General features: G+C 55.5%; 1 protein-coding gene across 1 annotated transcript in view; it reads left to right on the top strand.

Moving 5' to 3' along the window:
• The window catches only part of EFNB1 (ephrin B1), a 54558-nt gene that overhangs the window by 11589 nt on the left and 16812 nt on the right, over positions 1 to 26157 (top strand). Inside the window, exon 2 of the mRNA XM_042807415.1 lies at positions 19100 to 19377. Within this exon, the coding sequence (XP_042663349.1) occupies positions 19100 to 19377 (278 nt within the window). The remainder of the gene's footprint in view (positions 1 to 19099; positions 19378 to 26157) is intronic.

Genomic DNA, 26157 nt, shown 5'->3' with positions numbered 1-26157 from the left:
ATGACTCTCGATTTCACCGCATCTTCTGGCGGCTGGAACCATCCCGTGTGGATGCAGGAGCGGGCTGGCTCCTGAGCTGTGGCTGGGGCTCTCCCGGTTCCGCCAGCCCCCGAGCCGAGGCGTTCTGAGAAGTGCCGGGTGCTGTGGGAGTGGAGCTGCAATCCAGGCTTGGCAGCGCCGGCGGCGTTGTGGATGGCAGGCAGCTCTCCCGGCTCCGCGCCGGAGGAGGCTGCTCCGCTGCGCCCGGCATCCCCGCCACTCGCGCCGCCGCGGGACGCTTTTGCCGTAAACGCCGTGTTTTTTGGCATCCAGGCTTCCTTGCAGAGAGCATCGTTGCTAGCAGTAGTATTAATGATTATTTATTGGTTCTTAATGCCAAATAATGTGAACATCTGGCTAACGCAGCACACATGTTGCTTGTGTAGTGAGACGGCTCTGAGTGTTTGGCGTTGGATTTATGCACTTTATGAATTAGAAGGTGGCAAATGGTGGGTTGTTTTGATAAACTCCCCTGAAGGTAGAGATTCTTGAAGGGCTTCGCTGCTGACCTTCTCGTTAATTACTGCTCTGCAGCGCCGGGAGGACCAGCTGAAAGGGAGTAATGAAGCGTTGTCATCCGGCGTGCTCAGCCCGGCCAGGGCCCCGCGAGGAAAACACCTCCTCCCTTTTGCACCAGGGATGTGTGCCTCTCTCTGCATATTTATCGAGCTGGTTCCCGTGCCTGGCAGATCAGAGCCTCAACTCATAAGACCTATTTTAAGGTTACAGTTCTGACCTTGATTTACGCTGGCAAGGGGGGTTGATGCAGGATTTTTCCGAAGGTAACGGCAGTAGAGATAAATCTAACTGATGAAAAAGGTGCTGGGGAAGGAAAGACACCAAAATGGCTTGCCAGCGTGTTGCTTGCTGATGGACACGGGTTTTACTTCCCCACAGTTTCCCCTGATTTTAGCCCCAGACAAAGCTTGGTGGGAAGGGGAAAGGGAAATGTGAATGGAAGAAAATTTACTACTCCTGTGATTTCCGTGGTGCTTCTGAAGGTGAAAGTTGAGTCACTTTGCCTGGTACCAGCTCAGCAATTCCACCTCGTCCTCAGAGAGTGTCTGAAGTCACGCAGGGAGAAATAATGCTTGGGGTTAAAAATAGATGCTGACAATAGGAAGGGTGGACTGGAAAAGCTCCGTGTCAGGGGAGGTAGACAGAGCCTGGTGAAAGGCAACAGGATTGTGCATTGGTAAAGCTGGACTTTAATGGGTTAGTCTAGAATTAAACCTCATTTGCGCTTGTCATAACCTGGAGCAGATTTCACTCTTGGGCTTGGATGTCAGTCAGCTAGCTTGGGGAAAAGTGCCTCTGTTTTTAAGGGTCTTGCAAGTGTTTGTTAGCGAGGATGCGGTGCTGTCGGGGCCAGGGCTGGGAGGAGAAAGCAGCTTATTAAATCCTAATTGCTGGAGGAGGGCAGGTGGGACACAGCTTTGGCAGAGGAGAGCCTGGCATGGGGTGGCAATGTTCCAGCTCCCCTGGCATTTTTAAAGACCGATCTGGGGAGGGAGGGACTTAAACTCAATCCACTTCGTTGCCAGCTGGGATGAGCAGTTGTGCCCATAGCACTTTGCTGAGCTGTCCCAGTGCCTTGCTGGGAGTGGGGTGTGCAGGGTGCTGCTCGGCTGGGGACGGCGGTGGTGCCAAGGGAAGGGTGCTGAGCGGTGCAGGACTGTGAATTCTGCAACCCTTGCCTGAGGCTTTTGTTAAAGCTCATTAAAACCATCTGTGGTTACCGGAGCCTGACCAGAAAGCCTGGGCAGCAGCGGAGGCTGGGGCAGCCCGAGTCCCCGTCCCCTGTCCCCATGGTGGGGACACGGCCAGCGCCGTCCCCCCGGGGCAGCCGCCAAGCAGCGGACAAGAGGAGAGGGGGTCACAGTTCCCGCTGGAGCGGGACCAGGAGTGATTCCGGCTTCTCCCTTAGTTTAAAGCTTTTTTCTTTCTCTCCTGTTTCTTTCACTCTGGCAGCCTGCTCGGCCCTCTCTGCTGTGCGAGATGCTGCGAGTACAATAGGGCTGTGAGGTGGGGCGGGAGGGTGGAAGGAGATGAAAGGGGAAAAGTAAAATTGAAGCATGTCTGGAAGGGCATTCTGATGTAAATGGGACTTTTTGATAGACTTTGAGAGACACCGGCAGAAAGGGCACTGGCCCCCTTCAGCGAGCTGAGCTCCGGGCTCAGCTCTTTCATTTGCTCAGGAAAAGGGCATTTTTTTTTTTTATTCTGTTGGGTGCACCCACAGTTTCTACTGGTCTTCCCAATCCTCATAGCCACCTGTGTCCTGGCGTGGGGCAGCCATGTGGGCATGTCTTAATAAAATCGAACAACTGGAGAGACCTGCTCAAAATGTGAAAGTAGTGGCTCAATCTGGGGAAAGAGGTGGCTTTTGCAACCCAAGCAGGCAAACCATGGGCAGCCGGGAGGGCCGGGCTCCATCCCACCTTCCTCCCTCCGGCAGCTCCCGCAAACCTTTCCCTTTCCCGGGGAGGGCGTGTGTTTGATCTGCTCTCGTCCTTTTGATCCCAGTCCTTGACCGGGCACCATCTCACAGCTCTCCCGTGTTTGTGGAGATGTGGCCTTGCCATGAGTCATCCTCCTTCCTTTCTGCTGCTTTTTTATTTTTCTCTTTCCCCTCTCCTAAGAGAGCACTTATTAAAAGGAAGCCACATACTCATCCAGGAAACGAGAGCACAATAAACACATGGCTTTTATAGTTTAAAAGGCATCTCCATTGCAGTTGTCACTGCTGCTTTGACAAACTGGGGGCGATAGGTGGGTGCTGGCAGCGGGGGTCCGGGGATGGCTCCCCATGCACATCGACCCCGAGGTCCCTGGTCCTGCCTGGCGCTGGGGAGCCCTCGGGGGGGTCACTGGTCTCCTGTCACCTTCCCGTGTGCTCGCGTGCTTCTGCTTGGCAGCTACTGACCCTGCCAAGGCGAGAGGAGGAGAAATGAGGACAACGCTGCTCCCTGGAGAGAAGTCTGACAGGTTGGGGGGCTGGGAGGAGAGAACCGGGAAGGTTGGTCAGAGCTGGCGTCCGCGTCCCCGTGCCGTCACAGGCGATGGGTAGCCCAAGAGGAGACCTGTCACTTCTCATCTTGGTGTTGCCAGCTGAGCCCCTGCGCCTCCCTGCTGCCGCATTTGCCTTCCTTGAGTCGTTGTCTTGCACACTGAGCTGTCAGCAGTCTGAAAATTTACTGCTGGTGTAAAACCATCAAAACCCAGAACTGTTAGTTGGTAAAAATGGCAAGGCAATTGCGAGGAAACTTGTTTCTTCCTCTGACAAACTTCTGAGTCAGTCCTTTAATCTCTAATCTAGGTTTATGGTCATCTTTATTGAAATGCTGGGCTCTGTGAAGAGTTGACATGTATGACCGTCATAAACCAGGAGTTATGGGAGTCCAGAATTGCCTTGATGGTCCAAGTGTCTGCAGGAAGCATTTTTAAAATCCGTAATCGGGATTTATTGGCCGTTGTGGCTGAAACTGTCAGTAGAAAATAAAATAATCAGCCTGGGACTTTTATTTTCTTCTTTGGCATTTGATTCCTTCCACATATTCTTAAATCATTCTGTGTCTTGCCCATGTGCTTAATGCCTTTCTAAGTGGGGGGCTGCAGGTGAGACAAGGGGTGTCTAGCCCTGGTCAGTGCTGGGCACCCCAGGTCCCGTACCTGGCCGGGAGCAGGCTTCCCAGTCCCGTCCCATCCCCGCACGCTCTCCTGCCTCCTTGTCCTCCCCATCCTGGGCAGGCTGAGCATCTTCTAGTTGGGGTCCCGTGGAGTGGGGGGCTAGTGGGCACATCCGTGGCAGCACCGCTGCCGTGGAGGAGGGAAACGTGGGGGACACGGAGCAGCATGCATGCGTGGAGGAGGCATCTCAGCTGGTTTCTCTCCTGGGGTAACTGGGTCCTGTGAAAGACACGTGCTTTTTGAGGTTATTTTGTTGTTGTTAAAGAGGGATGTAACAGGAAGTGTGTGTTGTGGAACGGCATCCTCCTTGGGTCGGTCGGGAAAGGGAGCAAAGAGGCTTCTTGTGTCCGTGTCTGGGAAACAGAGACTGCCAGGACCTTTATCGCTCAAACTATCAATTCCCATTGAGTTACAACAGTACTGAGACCAGTGCACGAGGCCAGCAGCACATTTTTCTGCGAGACAGCTAATCCATGCCAGCGCCGCAGAGGAGCCTGCGCGGCTGCCTGGGTGGCGTGGGCGATGCCGAGCTGCCCTCCCTCTGCCACGGCTGCGTTAGCAGCCCCGCTTGATGTTAGAGCAAACCTCAGTGCCCCGTAGCTTCTCCTCGCCAAGGACCTCGGTGTGAAATCTCTTGGTTTTTTCTTCTTTTGGATAAGCTAAACCAACCCAGCCTTCCTTCCACCCCCACTTTTTTCCCAATCTTTGAGTCAGTTCTGTGCTGGGCGGTTGTTCCGTGTCCGACGGGGCTGCCCAGGCTCTGGATGGGCAGTATGGCTCTCACCAGTGCCTGGCATGTCCCTCCTCGTGGGTGCAGGGTGTGTCCCGTGCTCCCAGCATCTTGAGGCAAAACTTTGCTCCGGCCCTGAGCATCTTCCTGGCCCATCCCCGTTATCTCCAATGGCCCTTTTGCTCTCCACTAACCTGCGACCGCAAGAAACACCCGACAGTGCCGGGTCCTGAGTTAGTCTGAAATAGTCTACTCAGGTTGATAAATATCTCTTTTTCCATTTTGTTTAACAAATATCTTCTTTAATGGCAAAGCTTTTTGTTAAGCTTTTTCATATTATCATCATGCTTAATCATGCAGGGTGACTTCTAAAAGTACTTTTTTTAAATGCCAGTTTTTATCCAGGTTTTAAAATTGAAATTCATTTTTTATCCAGAGGCAGGATATAAATGACTCTACTAAAATTAGATTAATCCTAATAAGAATGTCAGTTATCATTTCTGAATACATTAAAATTTTTTTTTAAATTTTACATGCCTCTTTAGCTATAATTGCTAGTGTAATTTCTTACATAGACATGGTGTGTCCTCACGGTTGACAGAAATACTTAATGCAATGTCGACACCACAGTAAGTTCCAAATTAGTGCGTCGCAGTCACTGCAAACGTTTTGAACTTTCTCCTTAATAAGTTAAAAAAAAAAAAAAAAAAAGGCACTTCTTAAATGCAAAGCGAGACTAAAATGTATTTAGCTCGTCAGAGTAAAGCAGGATGGTTGGAGGCTGGAGTCCTTCAGAAAGGACTTCCATGAGCTGGGAGAGGGAGGTAGAGAGGGAAGGGGGAGCGGAGGGTCCTGGGGGGGCTGGGGAGGTGATCTGGAGTCCAGCAAGTGAGGACAGGTCCAGGGGTTTGTGTGGAGGGGGGTGTGAGTCCTGCCTGGGTCCCGGGAGCTGCAGGGCAGGACTGGGGCGGTTCTGCAGCAGCGCCCGTCCTCGTTTGGGATATTTTTTAAGGCACGGTGAATAAACGCCCTTTCCTAGTGGATGCCCCGAAACCGCCCCTGCCCACGCCTGCGTGCAAAGTGGGCGTTTGATCTCTGTTTGCTTTCGCAGCTCCGGTCGCTTGGAGTGCTTGCGCTCGGCGTTGGGGAGCGGGTTTGAGGCGAGCGGGTTTGAGGCGAGCGTGCCACCCAGGCTGCAGCCCTCCGCCAACATCTGCCGGCAGCGTGCGTCCTCGCAGCGCCCCGAAACACCCCCGGCTCTGCCTGGTGTGTGGCCGGGGGAGGCCGGAGAGGACAGTGGGGAGTCAGTGCCATGCCCGGAGCAGGGCAGACCCTGCTGCGGGCAGCGTCCCCGTGCATGCAACAGGCGCTTTGCAATAAACTCCCCGCTGCAATAAAAGGGTTGGCAGCATCAGCCCTCTCTGGCTCCCAGCGTGGTGGCATCGTGGGGACGTGTCCCCAGCCCGGTGGCACCGCGTGTGGTGGGGTGAGGGCTGCAGCTGGGAATGCCTGAGCTAGCGGGATTTGGGAGCAAGGCTCTGGGGAATCGCATCTGCCAGCGAAACGGGGCTGGGGAGGAAGTGGTTGGGGGGGAGACTTTGGTCTCTCCTGCGGCATCTCGTCAGCTTTCTTCCCTGCGCGTGGGTGGCAAGGCGGAGGTTTTCGTCTTGGGGGGGAGGATTGCGAACGCTCCCCGTCCGCGGGCAACTGGAAACTGCTGCGTGTTGGGCCGGCGCTGGAGCAGCAGCGAGGGCGGCCGGGAAGCGGGGCGGCAGGCTGGGTGCTCTGCCTTCCTCCTCCTCTTCCTCCCCAAGCCCAAGGGCTGGTTTATTTTTAGGTTTAAAAGCCGAGCTTTTCTTAGCGCCTTGTTAAAGCTGGGAGCAGGGGCTGTGTGTCACAGCAGGGGCTGGAGACGTCCCCGGGGAAGGGGCTGGAGAGGAGCACCAGTCCCAACATCTCCAGGTCTGGCAGCGTCGGTGACACCCGAGACAGCACTGGGCTTTCTGGTTCCTCTCGTCCTGTTCCCGGCAGGAGGTTGTACATTTTATTAAAGTTCAGCCGTACATGTATCTGGCCTAAAAATAAAAGCAAGTACGAGCCAGATCTCTTTCGGCAGGAGGAGAGGTTTAAACCTGACACTCTTATGTTGTGCTGGCCTCTCTCCCAGCCCTTCTCTCAGCTGCCGCTGTGCCAACCAGCCCTGAACTGGGTAAACTGGGAGCAGTGGAGGGGCAGGAATGGGGGAGCACAGGGGATCCCAGCCCCTTCTAGTGCTGAAGCCTTTGGGGGGGTGCGTGTCTTTCTCTTTGCCACAGGCTGTAGATACATAGAAAATTGGGGGGGTTGCATCTGAATGGGACCTCTTAGTAAAGAGGGAATGTGGGCAGCACTGGGAGGAGGTTTTGGGGAGAAAGGGGCAGTTTTCTTTCCCGCTGAGTGACATCCAGGAGCACAGCCTAAGGTAGAGACTGCATTTCCACTTTCTTGCAGAGCTTGCTCACCAGGCTTTGGCAATCGCTCACAGTTTGTGTGCAGGAGAAAGGGGTGGGGGTGGGGGGATTAAAATAGTGTTTTGAGGTCCTATGACTCATCTTCAGCTTTTTCTCCTAGACCTAAGCCAGACCTATCCACCCCCGTGGTGTGGGGCTGAAGGTCCTGTACGGTCAAGTGCGGCGTGAGGAAGGCAGGGCTGACTCAGAGGCGAGGAGCGCTGTGTGACCTGGTTACTGGGGCAGTTACTGCGCGGCCGCAGTGGCCGGCTCTTGGGGTGGTTGTACGCATGCACATCGTTATGATGGGGTGGTTAAGAAGGTCTTAATAAGTTACGAGGCGGGCTGCAGCCGAGCGAGTTCCCGGTAATGACACGAGGGCTGAGGGGTGGTGATTTGCAGCTGCCTGGGAAGGTGGCGCTTCCCCAACCGAACTCGTTTGGCCCCATCTGGGAGCCGGGAGATCAAAGGGCCCGGCAGTGAGTCACGGCGGCGCGGCGAGGGGTGACGCTGCTCCCCAGGGACACGAAGGGGCTGGCAGCCGCCACCGGTGGGGCTGGCGAAACCCGGGAGACCTGTTGGTGCAGGGCAGGGCATCCCGCAGCCGGGTTGTGGGTAACCATCGGCAGGGTTTTTCTCTTCTCCCTGCCCAGTTCCTAATGTTGGGATTAATCCTTCAAAACCACAGCATCACTTCCCCGGGGGCCGGCCTGAGCCTCGACCTTCCCGGGGACTTGCTGGGTGCACAGGGGCTGTCACCCAGCCCTTGGGGGGGGTCTCCAGGGGTGGAAGCACAATCCCTGCCACATCATGGGAGGCTCTCAGGTGCCAGGGAAGGGGCTTCCCAGGGACCCGGCCCCCACTGCTGCTGCTCCCCTGGGCATGTGGGGGGCTTTGTCTTCTCGGAAGTCCTCAGAAAAATGGATGAGGCTGGTTGCTCCTCTCCTGTGCTTTGGGAGCGGCCATATGGCTGTGTGCAGCTGGTGTGGTGTGAAGTGGGGAGCCAAGGGGTTTGGGGACCCCTCCTGCATCCCTGGGGATACGGCAGCAACTCGCAGCACTTGGTGTTGGCTGAGCTGGGGTGCAGGAGTGCACCCAGCTGTGGTCCTGTGGGGACCCAAGTGTGGGTAGGTGGCTGGTTTTGGGTCTCCCAGCTGCAAACTGGGTTTGTGGGGTACAGGATTAGCTGGGGTGTCAGGTACTGGGGTGCAGGGATGGGGCGCAGGAAGGGGATTCCTCTTGCCCAAGGGCTAACCACAGGCTGTAACTTCATCTCTTGGCTGTTTGCTTTCAGTTCTTCATTTTTCCAACTGAGTTGGAAAAGTGAGAAGTGGAAAAAGGGGGGTGTCTTTGGAAAACACCAGGGTTGGTGTCAGGTCTGATGGGCTGCGCCCCCCTTGCTCGCTTTCCCCTGCACCCCCCAGTCCCACATTGTGGAGGGCTGCAGTTTGCCTCCTTTCTGTCCCTGCTAGGGATTAATCTGCATGACAATTAGCGGGGCTTGGCGGGGAGGTCTTGCTCTTGGGTTCCTTGGGCATATTCCTGCCGCTGCCGCTTTCCCTTCCAAGTGGGCGCCCAGCCGCCGCCGTGTCCCCTGCCAAAGTAATTCTTTGCTTTGGAACCGGGAGACAAAATCTCCTCCGTCTTACTTTGGAGGGGTCAGAGAAGGAGTGGGAACCCTGCTGATCCAACCTTGTTTCCTTTTAACCTGCCTCTCCCCCTTTCCCCCTCCCGGCCCCCCGTCTACCGGATGAGCGGGGCTGCAGCCAGGGCACGAGCGTCCAAACCGAAGCGAAGCCGAAAAACACACGGAGCCGAGCGGGGAACCTGATCCACTTCCGTCAGATCATTTAATACCTTCAGCATCCTGCGCTCAGGGCTCGGGTTCGTGCTGCTTCTGGTGCCGTCTGGCTATTGCAATGCCTGCCAGGGTGCCAGGCTCCGCTCCTTACTGCTTTCCAGTTTCCTTGGGGTGTTTTTGGGGGGGGGGTTTTGTGGACAGTGGTCGCAACGGCAGCATCCAGCTGCCAACCTCTGGATGGGCAGCTGGGGTGGGGGAACCGCGGTGCGGGCAGGCAGAAGGTGAGCGCTCGCTGCCCGCGCCTCGGCCCCCGCCGCCGCTGCCCGCGCCTCATTGTCTCACTTCTCTCTCCATTCCTACGCCAATTAAAGAGCCGTGTTGCCATTCATGGCCCTTATGGTTTTGTTCAGTTGTCTGTCAGCTCTTGTCAAGCCCTGTCCTCTTCCCCTCCCCCGTTTTCAAAAACAAAACCCCTGACAAACCCCGCTTTGAATCCCCTCTTACCTCACTCCCAGCGTGGGGCCCCATTGACGGGAGATGCCGGCGGCGGCGGCGGGGAGACCGCTCCCCATGCCGCCTTTGTGGGCTGCCGGCAGCCCCCCCCGGCCCCCAGCCGCCCCGCTTCTTGCCAGCATTAATTAGATAACTCGGCTCGTCTTTATTTCTCCAAGGGGAGGTGCGGGACGATATTACTCAAGGGAGAAAATACGGCTTTTTTTTCCTCTTTATTTTTTGGCCAAGCCCTTGGTTCCATCGCTGGCGGAGTTGCTTATTGTGCTGAAAATAATGAGTTTGCAAGGGTGCGTGTGGGGCAGGGAGTGAGCCCAGGGGACCCCCAATGCTCCTTACTCTGCCCAAACAGCATCTGCACCCCAGGCTGGCGCTGGCGGGAGCCTGGGGTCCCCAGAGCCGCACGCCACCGGCTGCGGAGAGCGCTGCAGGTGGCAGCAGCAGCCTGCGCCAGTGCTCTGGCCCCAATTAAATCTCCTTCCAAGCTCCCTCAATTACCAGTGATTTTTTAATTTTTTTTTTTTTTTTACCCCCCCCTTTGCAGCGTTTGGTTTAATATCATTTGTTTGAATGCTTTGGGCACAACATCTGAGTGTGCCGGGTGCTGCACGGAGGTGGGAGGGTGGAGTAACACGTGGCTGCTCACATGGGCACCTGGCTGCTGGAAGGGCTCTGAGCCTTCCTCTTCTTCCTCCTTGGGGAAATTGGGGTGGCCAGCAGCCATCCCCTTAAGTGGTGGATGAGCACTGGAAAGCATCCTGGCTGAGACGACGTAGGGACAAAGGAAAACATTTGCCTTCTGGTGGGTGCTGCCACCCACCTTTGGCAGCACTCAGCTCCAGGTGGAGGCAGGCTGGGGGTCCCCCCTCATCCCCCACCACCCACGCGTGTCTTCTTGTGGGAGGGGATGGCAGAGCTTTCTCCTCGGGCTCGCTGCCTGGCTGGGTGCTTTGGTGTCCACCCACGGCCAGCCAGAGCTGTAGGTCTCCATCGCCCACCCTCCATGGGGCTAGGGGGGAGTCTGGGGCTTGGATGCTCTTCGGCAGTGTGTATTGTTGCAATGCTTTAATTACCTGGATGGCTCGAGGAGAAAGCCCTTCCTGCAGCCCTGCTGCAGCACAGGAGGGCTCTGGGTCACCGGGGCCAGCCCTGGCTGCCGGTGGCCGTGGGGCCGGGGACATCGCTGGCTGCAGTGGCAGCCACTGGCCATGGGTGCCGAGGTGTGGCCAGCACCCCCGGCACCCGTGCCTGAAGCCTGGCTCTTGACCCATTCTCTGCAGCATCCTTGATGACTGGAACCCTTTTCTGCTCTGTTTCTTCTTGGTTGGCGATAACCTTGGTGTAGTCACTGCTGGAACCGCCTGGTCCAAAAGCCCTTGGGAGCCAAGCAGGCTCCTGAAAGCTGGTGGAGATGGCAGAACAGACCCCTGGGGATTGTCCTTTTTCCCTGGTGACCTCTGCTAGTTGTCCTTCATCTGGATTTCCCTTGCCGTGGCATCTGGTGCAGGGACAGTAGAAGCAAAATCTGTGCCGAGGGTCTGCGTTGCTGCTTGGTAGGTGGCTTTTTTGACTGAAGGGGACCTCCAGTAGTGGAAATGTGCTGGGTGGTGGTAGCAGGTGAAGTTTTGAGTCAGCCCTTGCCTGGTGTTGCTCTGGATGCCTCCTCCCCTGGGAGAAGGGTCTGTGCTGGAGTTGGAGAGACCAGACCCTTCTCCAAGCTTCAGGTTTGCAGTGGGAACTTGGGTCGTCCTCCTGGTTTCCCATTGTGGAAAGACACTGCAGTTATGTTTCATGGTAAAATAGGTTCTCCCTGGTCTTTCTCCATTTGCTAATCAGGTACAACTGGGCCGTCCCCCTTTATGTTTTGTAAGGGCTTTGTCTTCAGAATTACAGCAGTGACCAGGTAATTTCTGAACAGAGGTCAAAGAGGTGTGATGGGATCTCTGCTGCTTCCCAGCCAGGGCAGTCAGCTCTGAGCTGGGTAAGCAAGATGCTCACTTGGCCTTCAGTGGTTGAAGCTGGTTAGGGAAAGTTACGGTATGAGGCGTTAAATGTGCGGTTCATGGTTAATAAACCTCTGTGTGAAGTGTTGGAGTGGCCTCCTGGTATCACCAAGCCACCAGCTTCCTCGTGGAGAGGTGCTGGGAGCTGCGTTGGGGCTGGGGTTGGCACTTGGAGCATGGACTTGCCTGCACTGTTGAGCATCGCGCCTCTTTTTGGGCAGAAAGAGGTATTTTGGTTTTATTTTCACCCTGCAGCTGGTGTTTCCTTCCCTTCTGCTTAATTTGATCCGTGACTTGACCATGACCTGGAGTTTGGTCATGGTGCAGAGCTTACCGGGGTGCCTGCACTGGGATGGGGGAGACACACACACACTGGCTTGAGCATCTTTTAATTTCATCTCAAAAAATGGCATCCCTGACACCTCCGGGGCAGGGGGGGGGGGGTCACTTTTGGGTGGGTGTGTGTTTTTACCAGCCTGTGACGAGCTTTACAGCTGGCATTAAAGCAACAAAGGAGTTTTGGGGAGCAATGGATTTAGAAAATGGCATCCTCGTGCTGGGGGGGGGGGGTCGGGGTGTGCATTGCTATGGCAACCCATTTATGCCTCACTGATGCGTCGTGTAAATCCGTTTGGAAACGAGAAGGGCCTTTTGTCTTTGGAAGGGTTGAATGGGCCTCATTAAACCTGAGATGTGGAAAAAGGGTCTTAGAGTGCATCTGGGAGGGGGACGGGATGGGACAGCCCTGTGGGGCGGATGCGGGGGGCTCAGCAGAGGTGGTTCCCCCTGCCTGGGGACAGGGGACGGTGAGGAGCTGGGGAGTCTGGAAGGTGCAGTTGTGAATACCTGAAAAACATCTCTTTGAGCAGTAGAGGCCAAAGGAGTGAAGGAGATACGAGGCTGTTTTTCGAGTTACCTGAAATTGCTTGGTTCCGTGCTGACCACCTTGGCTCCGAAAGGATGCAGCAGAAATAGAAGAGGTCTGCAGAAGGGCGGTGAAAATAATTATGCATAGATTAGCAGGGGAAAAAAAAAGATCGAAGGCTCCTTTTAAAGGAAACTAATAATAGAAGAGCACATAAAAGAAGTGGGATCTAAAAGTGTGGGGATTCGCGTGCTGTTATTTACCCTCTCTTGTGGTGATGAGTAACTCGACTGAACGAGGAAGAGGGCGACGGATACAGATGGGAGGCAAAGGAGAGCAGGGAACCTCTTTATTCAAGTTGTAATTAACTTCCTTCCACGGGATATCTTTGTTCCCAAGAATTTAATGGGGGTCAAAAAGGAAGAAGGGTCCTGTGCCTCTGGGTGCTGGCACTGCTTCTGGAAAGGGCTGTGGATGCTGCTGGGATGGTGTATCTCAGGTGGACTGTTGGGTTAAGTATGTCAATCCTGTGTTTTAATTGTCCTTGGCTCTTGGAAGGTGAAGTGGGGTGGATGGTGGGCTGTGGTGTCCCGTGGGGCAGGCCAGGCACCCTCAGTGATGTGCCAATGGCTGCAGGCAGCCCAGCCCTGCCTGGGGTATTGCCGGGAAACCCTGCCCCTGTCCCCCTGAAATGGGATATATGATGCTCTCAGTTCAGGCTCACAGGGGACCGTGCAGTTGTCCCTGTCTGATGATGATGCTGTTTGACTTCAGACACGGTGCTGTGAAGGTACTGCCCAGCTAAGGTCCTAGTATTTGCTACCAACCTCTTGATGTTTCTTGCTTGGTGAAAATACGGGTTTTGGCCAATGCGGAGGTGGCTGGGCATCACTGGAGGAGCTTTGGAGTGATGTCGGAGTGTGAGCTCTGGAGGGACCTGCCCATAGCTGGAGTGTGACCTGGCTCCGTGGCATCAGAGGGTCTGGGGGACCCCTCCAGGGACAGGACTGCTTTCTTCTAGCTGTCAGCCAAGTGTCCTGGGCAGTGAGAGTCCCCTGTGCCTGGGCAGCTGCAGTGTCCCAGAAAACTGTAAGAATGAAACAGAGAGAGGCACGTGTTTAATTTTGCATGCAGTTGGGCATCGGCAGAGCTCTTGCAGGTTTTGGAAGTGTTTTTCAGGAGAACACACCCAATTTGTACACGGAGTTTTGGCTTTTTTTTCTGGATCTCTTTAGCTTGCAGGGCTGTTTCCTGTCCTGTTTCTGAAGTGGTTCCCAGCTGGTGGGAGCTGCGGTGGCTCGCGGGAGCCGTGGTCCTGCTGGGAGGACCCTTGAGCTCTGCTGATATGGAGAGCTATGCCAGCGTGGCCTTCAGCTGCCCAGACACTAGGAAAAAAACACAGCTTCTAAGTACTAGAAAAAGTTGTATGCCGCTCGGTTATCGTTGCCCTCTTCTCGCAGCGCCTCGCTCTGCCAGGCATCAGCAGCCTTCCTGCAGCCTTCACTGCCAGAAGTAGATGTCTTCCTTGTTAGATACAGTTATTTTTGGATTTCTTTGAAGAAAACAGCATTTAGCATATGTCATCTTGTATGTATGTCAGCATTAATGCTTTAGAGCATCTTCTCCAAGGAGAAAATTGTTTTTAAATGTTGTTCTGTTTTCTGCAAAGCCTGAAATAAGGTGAGGTGCATTGTGTTTCTTGGATATGGGGAAAGATGATGCTGCCCCAAGGATTTTATAGTCAGTGTGGTGCAAGGAATGCCTGGGCATGTGGGGAGAAGGGTTGTTGGAATGTGTGTCAACTCATTCTTTTCAAAAATTACATTTTCAAGCAGTTTACTGGTCACGTTCTCCCTAAGGAAGAGTGGAAGGACTGCTAGGATGTTTGTAAAGGTGCCAGATACCATATCTGCAGGACGCTTGTGTGTGCAGCTATTGCTGTGAACATGTTAGCTTGTCCACGTTTAACCGTGACCCAGTCTGCTAGCCTGTGCATGCCCACGGGGAGAAGAGGAGCCTGCGTGGTGGTGGGGGGTGTGTAGAGGAGAGAGGCATCGTGCCCAACATGAGTCTTGAGCTTGCTCCGATCAAACCTGCATGATTTTCCTTCTCACCCTGTGTTCCTGGGCTTGTTGACCTTCTCACAGCGGTGGGATGGAGCAGGTCATCCCTGTGTGATGTCCGTTGGGGGTCTGCCGGTTGCAGGAACCCCGGTGCTGCTGGAGCTCCTTGGTGTGGCTGGTGCTGGAAGCCATGGGCTTGTGACCTGGCAGGCCGTTTGCCGGGAGCCCTGCCACCCTCCCACGTGGCTGCTCCTCCTGAAAGCCGAGGTGTGAGCTTCAAGGGATTATCATCTCTTATCCCTCCATTCCTCTTTCTCTCCTAGCAAACCACCTCCGTGGTGCCATGCCTCTGAGGGCGGGCACTGGCCGAGTCCATGGCCCTTCCAGCAGGTCCCACTTGTAGCCCACAGGTCACTCCATCAGGTCCCACTGGAGCTTTTTGGGCCTTTGAGGGGAGTCTAGCCCTCTGTACTGGTGAGAGGGGGGCTGCCTGGTCTGCAGGTCCTCACCAGCTGCCCCCCAGCTCAGGGCAGGGGAGAGCCTGCTCTTTAATCCCGTCTCTCTGCTCCGGCATCCCGCTGCCAACAGAGCTCCCCTTGTTTACCCAACTCGGAGGAATCGGTTTACAAGGCTCACAAATACCCTTTTCACCTTTCCCATCAGAAAACACCTCCCGAAACAATGAAGAAATTGGACGCCGCCACCTGATCGCTCCCAAGGAACCTGCGGGGCCGGGAGCTGGGGGCTGGGGGGGGCTGGGACCTGGGGGCCGGGGGGCTTCTCGGCGGTCGGCACGGCTCTGCAGGTGGGCAGCCGCAGGTGCCACCCAAAAATCGCCTTGAGGGGCTTGAAATGATGAAGCTGGTGATAACCAGAGTGGAGGCCAGCGCTCCCCTCCCAGCATGCTCTGCCCAGCACCGGCAAAAATTATTTTTTTTTAAACTTTAATGGGTGTAGTTAATCTTTCCCACCACCTTCCACACCAGGAGAAAGGCTACCGAGATGTTATCTGTGAGCTGCTAACTGGTGATAGTACCAATGCTAAATAAATAAAGCTGGAGCTGCCATCCTCCTCCCAGGTGGTGGGAGAGGTAGAGGAGGATGATTCGGGCGGGAAGGTGTGTGCATGGGGGGACCCCACTGGATGCCATGGGTGGTTGGGGTGCTGCGTGCCAGCTCACGGCCTTCCGTGGCAGGGCTCCAGCACATGTTGTGCAGGATTAGCCCCGAAAGCGCTGGGCCCTTGCCGGTGGTGCACTGGTGGTGGGTCTGCCCTGCTTCTGTTGCGAGGGGCTTGCTGGGGCAGATGGTGGGCAGGGCTCTGCTCGTGTCCCAGGAACGGGGTCAGAAAGTGGGGTTTCGAGTGCCTTGCTGCTCTGCTGGACCCGAATTTGGGTTGTCTAATCAAATGTGTGTCTGGGGCTCCATCCCAGAGCATGTTATTGTGCAGGTGTCAGTCTTAGTTAGAGCGTTAAGTTCGAGTTGAATTTTGATTTTTCTTTTTTTTTCTTCTCGACCTTAAATCAGGGAAACCAGACTGTAATATATAGAGGACACAGCAGATTCCTCTCTGCCCCCCCTGCCAAAATTACAGCCTGTGCTTTGAGGGCACGATGAATTTCCCTTATTAATTTAAAAGGAATTCTGTTCATACTTCCTAGTTAAGATAAATTTGAACATGTGTCCTTGTAAAGACAAGTCAAGAGTGTAATTCTTTTTTGCCTTCAGTGGTCCTTCTGAAGTAAAATTTCTCATGCCCAGAACTTGCTGTAACACTGTGTACAGGCACCTTGCGACAATTTTTGGACACTTTTTTCTCTGGTATTCTTGTGATAAATGTTGCTTTTCACTTTCTGTATTTTTAAGGAGAATTTCCTGTAGAACTGGCCTCTTACATGATGGAAACCATTGTCAGTCTTCCCTAGGATGACTGTCATAAATCATTGCTTGTGACAAAACAAAATTTTTTGGGGAAAAAAGTCTCGACATGTGGTTTAAGAGCTCAAAGAGCTGTGAGAGCGGTTTTGAAGGTATACACTTCAGGGGTTCATCTCCACCGCTCGTGCTGCCCAGCATGTCGGCTGGGAAACAGCCCTGCTTTTAGAGAAAAGGGGGAGGACATTAAGGGGGAAATGAAGGAGAATAAATGAGGGAAATTGGAGGACAAAGGGTAAAACGTGCATGTGGGCAGGAATGTGGCTGGCAGGGAGCAGCGGTTGGAGGGAGCACCCCCAAAAGCCCCAGGCAGTGCTGCCGCTGCATGTGATGAAGGGCTGCCTGCTCTGTCCTGCTCGATGTTCATGTAGGAGATCCAGAAAATGTTATAGGGCTAATTTCCAGGCAGAAGCTGCTTGCTTTTAAAGCTGAGACCAAGCATTAATAGAAGAAATTCGTCTAATTGTTTTATCCTTGAAACAGCTAAAACAAACATAGGCGTTCTTTCTGAATTTTCTGGGATGAAGGAGTGCCAGCAGGATGTGGTGCTGGGTTGTTCTCAGCTCCCTTGATTGCTTTACGGCCTTTCCCCTTGTTAAACATCAGCTTGACCCGATCCCAGGCGGCCATGCCGTCACCATGCAGGCTGGTGTCGCGTGGACGGGTCAGTTTGTGGGTGTTGGCCAAGGCTTTGGCCAAGGAGGTGTGGTAGGGCCTTCTGGTATGGAGATGGCGGATGGATAGGAGCCTTCTCCTCCTTCTCCGGCGTGGCAAGACATCTGCTTGACTTGTTTGTGGCTTCCTGTTTGGCATCTTCTGGGCAGGAGGGAGCTGGCAGGGGCTGGAGGAGGGAATTTGAGTCACTTGGGAGTCCTGTGCCAGAAAGCCTCTGACTCAGCCCAGCCGTGGAGAAATGAGTGTGGGATCCAGCTGCCTCTCAGGGTGGGAACCCGTGAGCGAGCGTGCAAGTGTTCACTTGCGCTGCATGTCTGCGGCCTGGCGCGGGGTGGGGAGGGTGAGCAAGGGGAGGGAGGGGCAGGGGCTCCTTTGCATCTCCTGCTGCACGGCTCCCGGGATGGCGTCAGGGCTCCGGCTGTGGGTGGGGGGAAGCCTTTATCGCTCCCAAGGCTCTGGAAGCGGCGTGCTGGCCAGGGGCCAGCTGACCTACTTGGTAACGTTCAGGCAAAGCGTGGCTCACCTGCGGCAGCGCCGGGGATGGGGCCGGGCTCTGCTGTGCCAGCGGCACCGTGCAGCATCCCACCTCCACAGGCCGCTTAGGGGCTACGTTTCCTACTCTCTCATGAGGCTGCTGCATCGCCTTCCTCCAGAAGCCATCGCTTTTACAAACCTTAATTGCTTCCCACTGGCTTGCATGGCAGAGGTGCAGCTGCTGAACTGGTGGTGCTGGGGTTGGTGTGATCCCAACTGTCCCTGCCATGGCCATGGTGCCTCTCCGGGTGCTGCCGGAGCCGACATGGTCAAGGCTGTGCCACAGTCTGGCAGGGAGGACAGGGCAGATAACTGGTCTGAATTCAGCTCCCACGTTTGGGGCAGCGTGGGCGATAGGGACTGTACCCCCTGTCCCTGTGCCTCTGCCTCCTCTCCTGGGGCTGGGTGAGGGCGAGCGCCAGGGCTGCCCCCTCTGCCCCAGCGAGCTGGTGGAGAGGTGCAGCTGATGTCTGTCTGTCTGTCCTGGCCGTCCCTCCCGCTGTTAGAGCTGGCACTGAGTGCCGGAGCCCTTGCCAAGGGCATTGGGGTGTGCGTGGGCTCCGCCTGCCTCCGCCCAGCCCCGTGCAGATCTGCTGGGGCTCCCGCAGCCAGAGGCCTGGAGCCTGGGATGCTCAGGCGCTGGTTTCAGCTCTGTGACTTCTTGCTAAGACTTGTACCAGAGCCACGGAGCAGGTTGGGCTTGTGTGTTTGATCTTCCTTCCAATGGTGCCTGCAGCCTCAGCCGGTGCAGCTGGCTGTGGGGAGAAGGTGTCCCATCACCTCATCCGACTGCCGGGGTGGGATGGGGCAGGGACTGGCAGTGTCCAAGAGCAGGAAGGGAAAGCCACAGACGTGCAGCCTGCTGAAGCACATGCTTTTGTTTTCGCCATGCCCAAAATATGTGAGGGAGTTGCAGCAGAGATAACTTTGCAGGAACATCCATTCCCACCTTATCTTCCATCAAGAACGCGTTACGTTGCCTACATCAAAGTAGATGATCTGCTGCTTCTCTCCTTGTTGCCCTAATCCTCTACTTCACAATGAAAAAAAAAAAAAAAATCAGAGTATTGCTCCATAATAATGAAATCTGAATGCTAATTATCAGCATATTGCCTTCCTTCCCTTTGCAATGCCCTGCCTTCCAGCCCCAAATAGCTTTCCTCCCTCCTTGCTCTTCTCCATCCGGTCCTCCCACGCTCCTGGGCACGCAGTTGAGCCTGGCTTGGTAGAAGTTGTCCTGCAGGATGCTTCTCTCCCTCCCATTTAAGGACAGGAATACCTCAGGGAGCCGGGGCGTGGAAGGGATCCCTCCCCACACCCCATTGTCAGGACTTCTCCCCATGCCTAATTATCGCCTGTCCCTGCAGGAAGCTCCTTGCCTGGCCGTGGGGCAGAGCCGTGGCGTCTCCAGCCCGCCCGCTCCCCGGCCCTTTGTGGGAAGACTCCGTTCCCTTTTGGGTGCCAGGCTCGGGTTGGGAAGGGTGCTCACCCTCATCGTGGCAGGGGGGCTGGGGAGCAGGACGGAACCAAGCGAGCCCCTGGTTTTGTTGGTGGGAGCCTATGCTGGTTCCTTGCATGTGCAGTGCTGATAAAGGAAGAAGAGGGCTTTGGTGTCAAAAAACATCTTGTGGAGGGAAAGCAGCAGAGTTTAAGCACAAAATAAATAGTGTGAAAGCGGGGCTCTGTGCGGGGTGGGATGGGCTGGTGTGGCCCCCACTGCCTGCGCTTGAGCGTGTGGCTAACCTCCCGCCCTCTTCTCTTCCAGGTTCATGACTGGAAAGGGACTGGTCATCTACCCGGAGATTGGGGATAAACTGGACATTATCTGCCCCAAGGCGGAGCCGTCCAAGCCTTACGAGTACTACAAGCTGTACCTGGTGAAGAAGGACCAGGCAGATGCCTGTAGCACCGTCATGGACCCCAACGTGCTGGTGACGTGCAACCGGCCCGAGCAGGAGATCCGGTTCACCATCAAGTTTCAGGAGTTCAGCCCCAACTACATGGGCCTGGAGTTCAAGCGGCAGCAGGATTACTTCATCACATGTGAGTTGCCCTCCTCTTCCTCACCACCAGCCCCGGCTCGGGGGGGGCCGTGGAGACCTGGAGAGTGTCGCCAGGCGCTTGTTCACAACTTGGCCAGTGCAAAGAGCTGACACGTATGGAAAATATTTCCTGCTGGATGGGAGAAGGGGGAGGAATGTGTCACCGGCTGAGCGGGTCACCGGCCCGTATCTGGCTGCTGTGCTGTGTCCCCTGCCCTGCCCACAGCCAGTCCCCCAGTCGGGGTCGGCCCTGGCACCGAGGGGCAGCGTGTGTCTGGAGCATCGTCATGTCTGGAGCTTATTTATTTGGGGTTTTTTTGCTGCCATTTTTGTTGGAGGCATTGCAGGGCATTTCTTGTAGGGCTTTTGCCTTGGAGCTGGGGAGCTCCTGGTGGGACAGTTGGGATTGAGAGGAACGGTGACTGAGGAGATGGAGCCGGCAAAGGGCACGGTGGCTGCGTGGCTCATCTCTCCCCCCGCTGTCACATGCCGTGGGCTTGCCGGTGAGTGCCGTGGCACAGAGGTCAGCCACCCGTGTGGGAAGTGAGCGCTGAGCCGTGGGAGCTGGTGCTTTCCAGTTGGTAAACAATGTATTTTTAGCCTCAAATCTTTGCCCTCAGAGGGGGTGGCGAGGATGCTGCAGGCAGCTGGGGGCAGGAGGTGCTCTGCCGTAGCACGGTGCCACGGTGATGCTGCCAGCCTGTATTTCCCCAGCGAGCTGTCCCTGGGGCTTGGGCTGACTGTAGTTTTGCTGCGGAATAATTTGAGTAAACCCTGTGCAGAGAAAGCAGCTGGAACAGGCTCTGGCAGGTCAGCCCTGAGCCCACTCTTGCTTCCATCGTGGCAAAGTTTGCTTAGTGCTTCCTAACGTGTGGCTGAGCATGGGGTGGTGACGAAGGGGCTGGCAGGGGTTTCTGGTTACCTGCACCCCGGCACCGTGTGGCTGTAGGAGGGGTGACGGTGGGGAGGACCTGGCGCAACAACCCGCTCAGCCTGCTCGGCACGGCGGCAGTACCGGCAGAGACCGCGGGCTGCGCCGGGCTGAGTCACCCCTTGGCGGGGCCAGTCTCTCCTGAGAGCTGCTATCGCTCGGTCACCCTCGCTGTCCAGATCTGGGGCCTTCTACCTGGTGTCACTGGGGGGCCACGGGTGGGGTCACCAGCTTTGCAGCCGTTGGGGGTGCAGACGACTCTGGCTGCAAGCCCAGGCACCCCGGGGATGGGCTGAGGATGCCAAAAGCCCCAGCACAGCTTCTGTGCAGGCTCCCATCTCCTTTACCATGAGTAACCATGGCTGGCACCAGCCTGGTGGCTCTGGGACCTTTTGAGGGTCAGCCCTTCTTCTGTCCCCCAGCTGATGCAAGGCTTAGTTCAACAGCAAGCTTTCCCTGTGGTGGGCAAAGAGGGGGGAGAGCGACTAAATGCACAGCCATTAGTCTGCCTTTTGTACATCAGGCGGTTAGCTTGAAGCACTCAGTAGCTCCTCCGTGCTCAAAGGTCAAGTTCAAACAGCACTGTGGTCATCATGCTAACTAGGGCTGAAAGTGGGGTCCCACCTTGCACCCCTGTGCTCCATCCTGTGTGACCCTCAGGCTGCAAATAGGCCTCAAAGACAAATGGGTTCCCCAGAATGAGCTCAGGAGCCTAATGAGGCGCCAGGGAGGAGAAACACGGGGTCCCTCACACTGCAATGCAGTCCAGCAGGAAGGTGCAGGCAGAAGGCTTTGCCAGGCTCTGAATTGCACAAGTTTTAAGGAGTTGCTTTGCATTTCACACGAAAGCTCTTGCTTAAGTTAAATCAACTGCCCGTAGCTTTCGGTGGCGTTTTCACAAGCGGCCGACGGTGTGCTGCTGAGTACTAACGCAGCTCCCCAGGGGCCCCCGTGGCTTTGAGCCGGTGCCAGCTCCCCTCCACCTCTGCCAGCACACCTGGGTCACCACCGTTCCAGCTCGCTGCAGCTCCGATGGGATGCACAGCCGGGATTTTGCAAGCTGTGCTGTGCCGGCACAGCTTGCAAAATTCCGGCTGTGCATCCCGTCAGAGGTTCAGCTGAGGCTTCTTAAACTCATTTTGTTTTTACCCAGTCTTTATTTTATATGATTCTGCTAGCAGCAATAGGAATCTTCTCCCCTATCTAGAATTTTTTTCTATATTTGTAATGCAATCCTGCTTTCATCCCAAGGCGAGGGGGATCTCCTCAGAGACCGCCGTAAAATCCTATTTATCCTCTTATTTCCCAGTCTCCCATTGCAGCATCTCAGAGCCTATATAGGGCTGGAATAGGGATGTGGTGAGTGGGGTGCTCAGAGCATCCCTGTGGGGTCCCCCTCTCTCCTCAGGGGGCCAGTAGTGCTCTCTGCCACCTCCTCGGCCTGTTTCTGACTTTAATTTCTCTTGACTCCTCTGTGCTTTGAAGCGAGCCCCCTCGGCGCTGGGAGCAAGCAGCCGCTGCCAGCTGAACTTTGGCCCCTGGGTGGGCCGAGGATGCTCCTGTGATCTGGCCGTACCCTCTGCCGAGCAGCCCCAGGAGCTCTTTCTGCCAAGAAATAAAATAGCCAAAAAAACAAAGTCAAAAGTCTCCTGAGCAGACCACCCACATGTTGTTTTTTTTTTTTTTTTTTTTTTTTTCCCCCCTTCCCTCTCCCCAAGCTTTGCCTTGACACACAAAAGGGTTTTTTTTTTCCCCTTCCTTTTCATTTGCTGGCAGCCCTAAGCTGGGAGAAGCGATGCCGAAGCAGTGGGGAGCGGGGCGGCAGCGGGACGTGTGTCGCTTGGCCCCCACCTTCCCCAGCCAGCTGGAAAACCTCCCCGCCAGAGCCGGGGGGGCTTCCCGGGGTCCCTCCCCATTCAGGGCTGCTCCTCGCCTTGGATATGCCAAGCCTTGTTTAGGGCCACTTTTATCACAGAGGGACACGGCCCCAGCCCTCAGCTTAGTAATGAAAAAGGCTTTTGAAAGCGAATGTAACCTCTCCCCATCCTCGCTGAAGCCTTGCACCGAGCCCCTCCACGCCAGTGCTTTCGTTAAAAGCATTTTTTCTCCCCGGGCTGGGCAGGGGAGGGTGATGCTTCTTCCTAAGCCTTTTCATCAAGAACAAGATGTGGCAGCTCCTGCCCGCAGGTCCATGCTGGAGACAGAGGCTTGGGGGAGGACGTGGAGCTCTGGCAGAACGTGGGGCACTGTCCTCGGGACGGAGCTCTAAGAGGATGGAGAAGTTGGGAATTTGGGAATTGGCTGTTTTGCTCCGTGGCAGACTCTGGGTTCAGGCAGCCTGTGGTTTCTTCTGTCCTTGGTGTCCTGTGGCTGGGTGGAAGTCTCCTGTCCCTGGTGTCCTGTCTCCTCCCTGCAGAACTGTTGTACACCACGGGCAGACAGTGGGAAGCACGCGGTGGTGGCTCTCCCAGGCAGTTCCTCTTGCTGTGCTGCGTGGGAGGTAGGAAGGTGAGGTCCAACAGGAATGAATTCTTTTTTGCCCCAAAAGAAAGTCCTTTGGGGGGTTCCTTGGCCAAGCACAAAGCCGTGGGCAGGCTGCTGGAAAGGTCGGTGGGGACTCCAGGGTAGCTTGTACTTGCAGACCTGTGTGCAGGTGAGAGTGTTGCTGCCATTCCCTGGGCCAGCAGCAAGGCTTGGATCGTTCACACCATCCTCATCAGGGCAGAAGGTGCTTCTGGCTCATTAGCAGGCATGTGGTTACTCCTCCCTTCGTCCCTGCTGAACTGGTAGAAAAGCTGGTTGCTTGTGAATGGCTGAAATGGGAGGGAAGAATGTGTCCGAATGCCTAAAAATAATCCATCTGCCTGCTTTTTGGGGCAAGCAGGAGCAAGAGGCCATAGGGACATGAAAACTGAAGACTTTTGTGAAGGTGCTGTCCTAGAGGTGGGGTGGGGGTCCTGCTTCATGCCTGTGGATCATCTGCCCCAGGTCTGAGAGCCTGACCATACCAACATTTCCTAGCCTTGTTTTTTACCAGTTTCTGTTGATTTTCTCTGCTTCCTTGGCTGTCTAAGTCCCACTTAAGCAGCCTTCCCGCGCTTCCTGGTGTCTACACTCCTGGGATGCTCGTGGGCAGCTCTGGCCCCACCACGGCTTAGCCAGCCGTGCAGGTTCAGCTCGCTACCTCCCCTCCTAATTCACTCCAGCTCTTAATTGTGCTTGCTGCTACTCTTTGAACTTGCTCCAGTCTTGCTATCTCTGGTAATGAGGTGCCTAGATAGAGATGCATTAATCCTGATGTCCTGGCAGCAGGGCGACATGAGGAGGAGCTCCCGGCAGGGCTCCCCGCCGTGCAGGAGCTCTGGATGTGACCCAGCGGTGCCCAGCCTGCTGCTGGTGCCACCGTACACTGGCAGGGACCTGCCTCGGGTGACATGTTCCCAAGCCTAGAGCTCGCTTCATCCTTGGACACGGTGGTGGTGGTGGTCCCTGCAGCCCTTCCTGTGTTGGATGGGGTGCAGGAGAGCAGAGACTCCCAAGCAAAGCCTTGCTCAGCCTTTTGATTTCTCCAGGCAGCTCTTTGCAGGTGCGGTGGGCAGCGCCTTGGCCAAGTGCTGAGGTGTTTTTCCCTGGTGGGATCTCGTACCCAGCCCTCCGCCGAGTCCCTGGGCCGGTGTCCCAGCACTCCTGTGAGCCTCTTTAAGGCAAGGAGACCTCATTTGGTGGAAATGCTAAAGTAAAAGCGAGGCCCCGGTAGATGTTTGCCCCATAAATCTAATACGTACGCTGTTCATTGTTAGTCTTTAAGCCCTTCAATCCATTTTTGATGTAATAATGTTTGTAATCCAATCTAACGCTTTTTGGCAGCAGGATTCAGCAAGACCAGATACATTACCCTGAGTCTTTCTTTAAACCCCTTGCCTTGCATTTCTGTTTTTAGATGCAATTAGACTTAACCTGGCAAGAATTATTTGTTGTAAACCATTGCTGCCTCTATGACGTGGGCTTCGTCCCTGGGCCTTTCTACGTCAGCATTTTTCTATAGCTTGTGCTTCAGCATGGAGAAAGGGGGTCACCTATATACTGCTAACTGCTAGAATCCTCCTTCCTTCTTTTTTTTGGGACACGTTGCCATGCTTGCTTTTCTGGCTGTACTCCTCCAGCTTCCGAAATAGCTGCCGTTGGTTTGGGAAGCCTTTAGCCGATGCCAGCATGTGTGAGAGTGTCTGTGGAGCCGCTTGAGCTCCTTTCTGCAGCCCTTGGGATTTAATAATTTCCTCCCTGATTCCTTCTGCCCTGGCAAGTGCCGCACTGGCTGCCCGTTTCTGATGGGTGCCGTGCCAGCGGGGGGGGGGGGGGGCCGGGCGCAGCCCCCCAGGGCAGTTTGTCAGCCCGCCAGCTTTTTTCTGGCTTTCTTTGCTGATTGCATTTGAATGTGGCCACTTTCATGTGCTCCTCATCTTCCGTCCCACAACTTGTTTGGTGAAGATGAGTTGAAAGCAAAAGTGCCGTTTGATGCCATGATGAGAGCTATGAACTTCTGCTGATAAAAACCCAATTAACCGGCTTCCTCATTCTTCACCCAAATGGGCCGACGCTGTCCTCTCGTCCCACCAGCTTGCGACACACCTGCGGCGATGTGGAAAGCCTGGGCGCAGCAAAGCTGTCGTGGTGGCATAATGATCTGGTTTTGGGGACTGGCTTTCTTCCTCCATCCCCATTCTGCCGGGAGCTGGTGGCAGAGGGCGGAGGAGACCCTCTCCCCGCGGGAGATGCTGTGTGGGAGCCGGTGGGCTTGCGCTGGAAACAAATGGGTCTCTAACGGTGTCCTGCTCCCAACTTCAAAGCCCAGGGACTGGACATGTCAAACCCAAATAATGGGCCTTAGACAACACGCGGTTCCTTGTCTTGGAGGCTTGTCTGAAGACCGTGACCACAGTAAATGCGATTTTGTTGAGCCCTGTCCCTTAAGCCTCTGCCTCTTTTCTCTTCTCCTCCTCCCTCCTGACCTTTTCGGCTCAGCGCTGTCCCTGGACAGCCCCTGGCAGCTGATCTCATAGCTCGGCCTTTCACGGCCCTAATAGGGATGAAAAGCCCTATCAGAAAGGGCCAGTGTCCAGCACCCAGCCAGGAGGTAAATACCCAGCGCTTTGATCTGCTCCTGGGCTGGGGAGAGGGGGGCCCTGCCTGCAATGGGGGTGCTGGTGCTGCTTAACTCTCTGGCTGCTGGGCAGCCTGGCCCCTGCCTGCACCCAGCAGGCAGCTGCCTGCAGCTCTTGCACGGCCAAGGGCTCTCCCCGCCACGGGGAGCTGGGCACTGGGTTGTGTCTGCCTGGGGAGTTGGGCTGCCTGCATCCGAGGATGCTCTTCCCCAGGAGAAACAATTTCTAAGTAGCAGAAAATAAAACATGTTTAACTCCTCAGTGCTTCTGAAAACCGAGGTGGCGTGCAGAGGTGACGTGCGGCCTGGGCGATGGCAGCAAGGAGGTGACATCCAGCTGGCACCCGTGCATTGCCTTCCTGATCCTTGCTGGAGCAGTGGACCCTGCCTGCACCCCCCCAAAAGGTGCTCCCTTTGCAGCTGTGGTGGAGGGCCAACGCTGAAGGCATTTTGTGGTGCACGCCGTGGCCGTGCATCTGCCGCCGTCCTCTTCCTCCCCTCCCAGCCCCTGCTCCCCCCAGCACGTCTGCAGCAGCGGGACCCCAGGGGATCCTCTGGAGCTGCAGGTGGGTGGACCCTGATGGACCCTGCTCTTCAGTGATGGTCACCTCCAAGGACATCCTCCGTGACACTGGGGAGGGATTCAAATTTATCTCCTTTTGGACTAAGCTTCCAGTAGGAGACTTGAA

Source organism: Tyto alba, unplaced genomic scaffold (genome assembly GCF_018691265.1).
Source record: "Tyto alba isolate M040663 unplaced genomic scaffold, T.alba_DEE_v4.0 Super-Scaffold_5, whole genome shotgun sequence".
NCBI classification, from domain to species: domain Eukaryota; kingdom Metazoa; phylum Chordata; class Aves; order Strigiformes; family Tytonidae; genus Tyto; species Tyto alba.
Note: the sequence above shows the minus strand (reverse complement) of the source record. Positions and strands in the feature narration are given on the sequence as shown.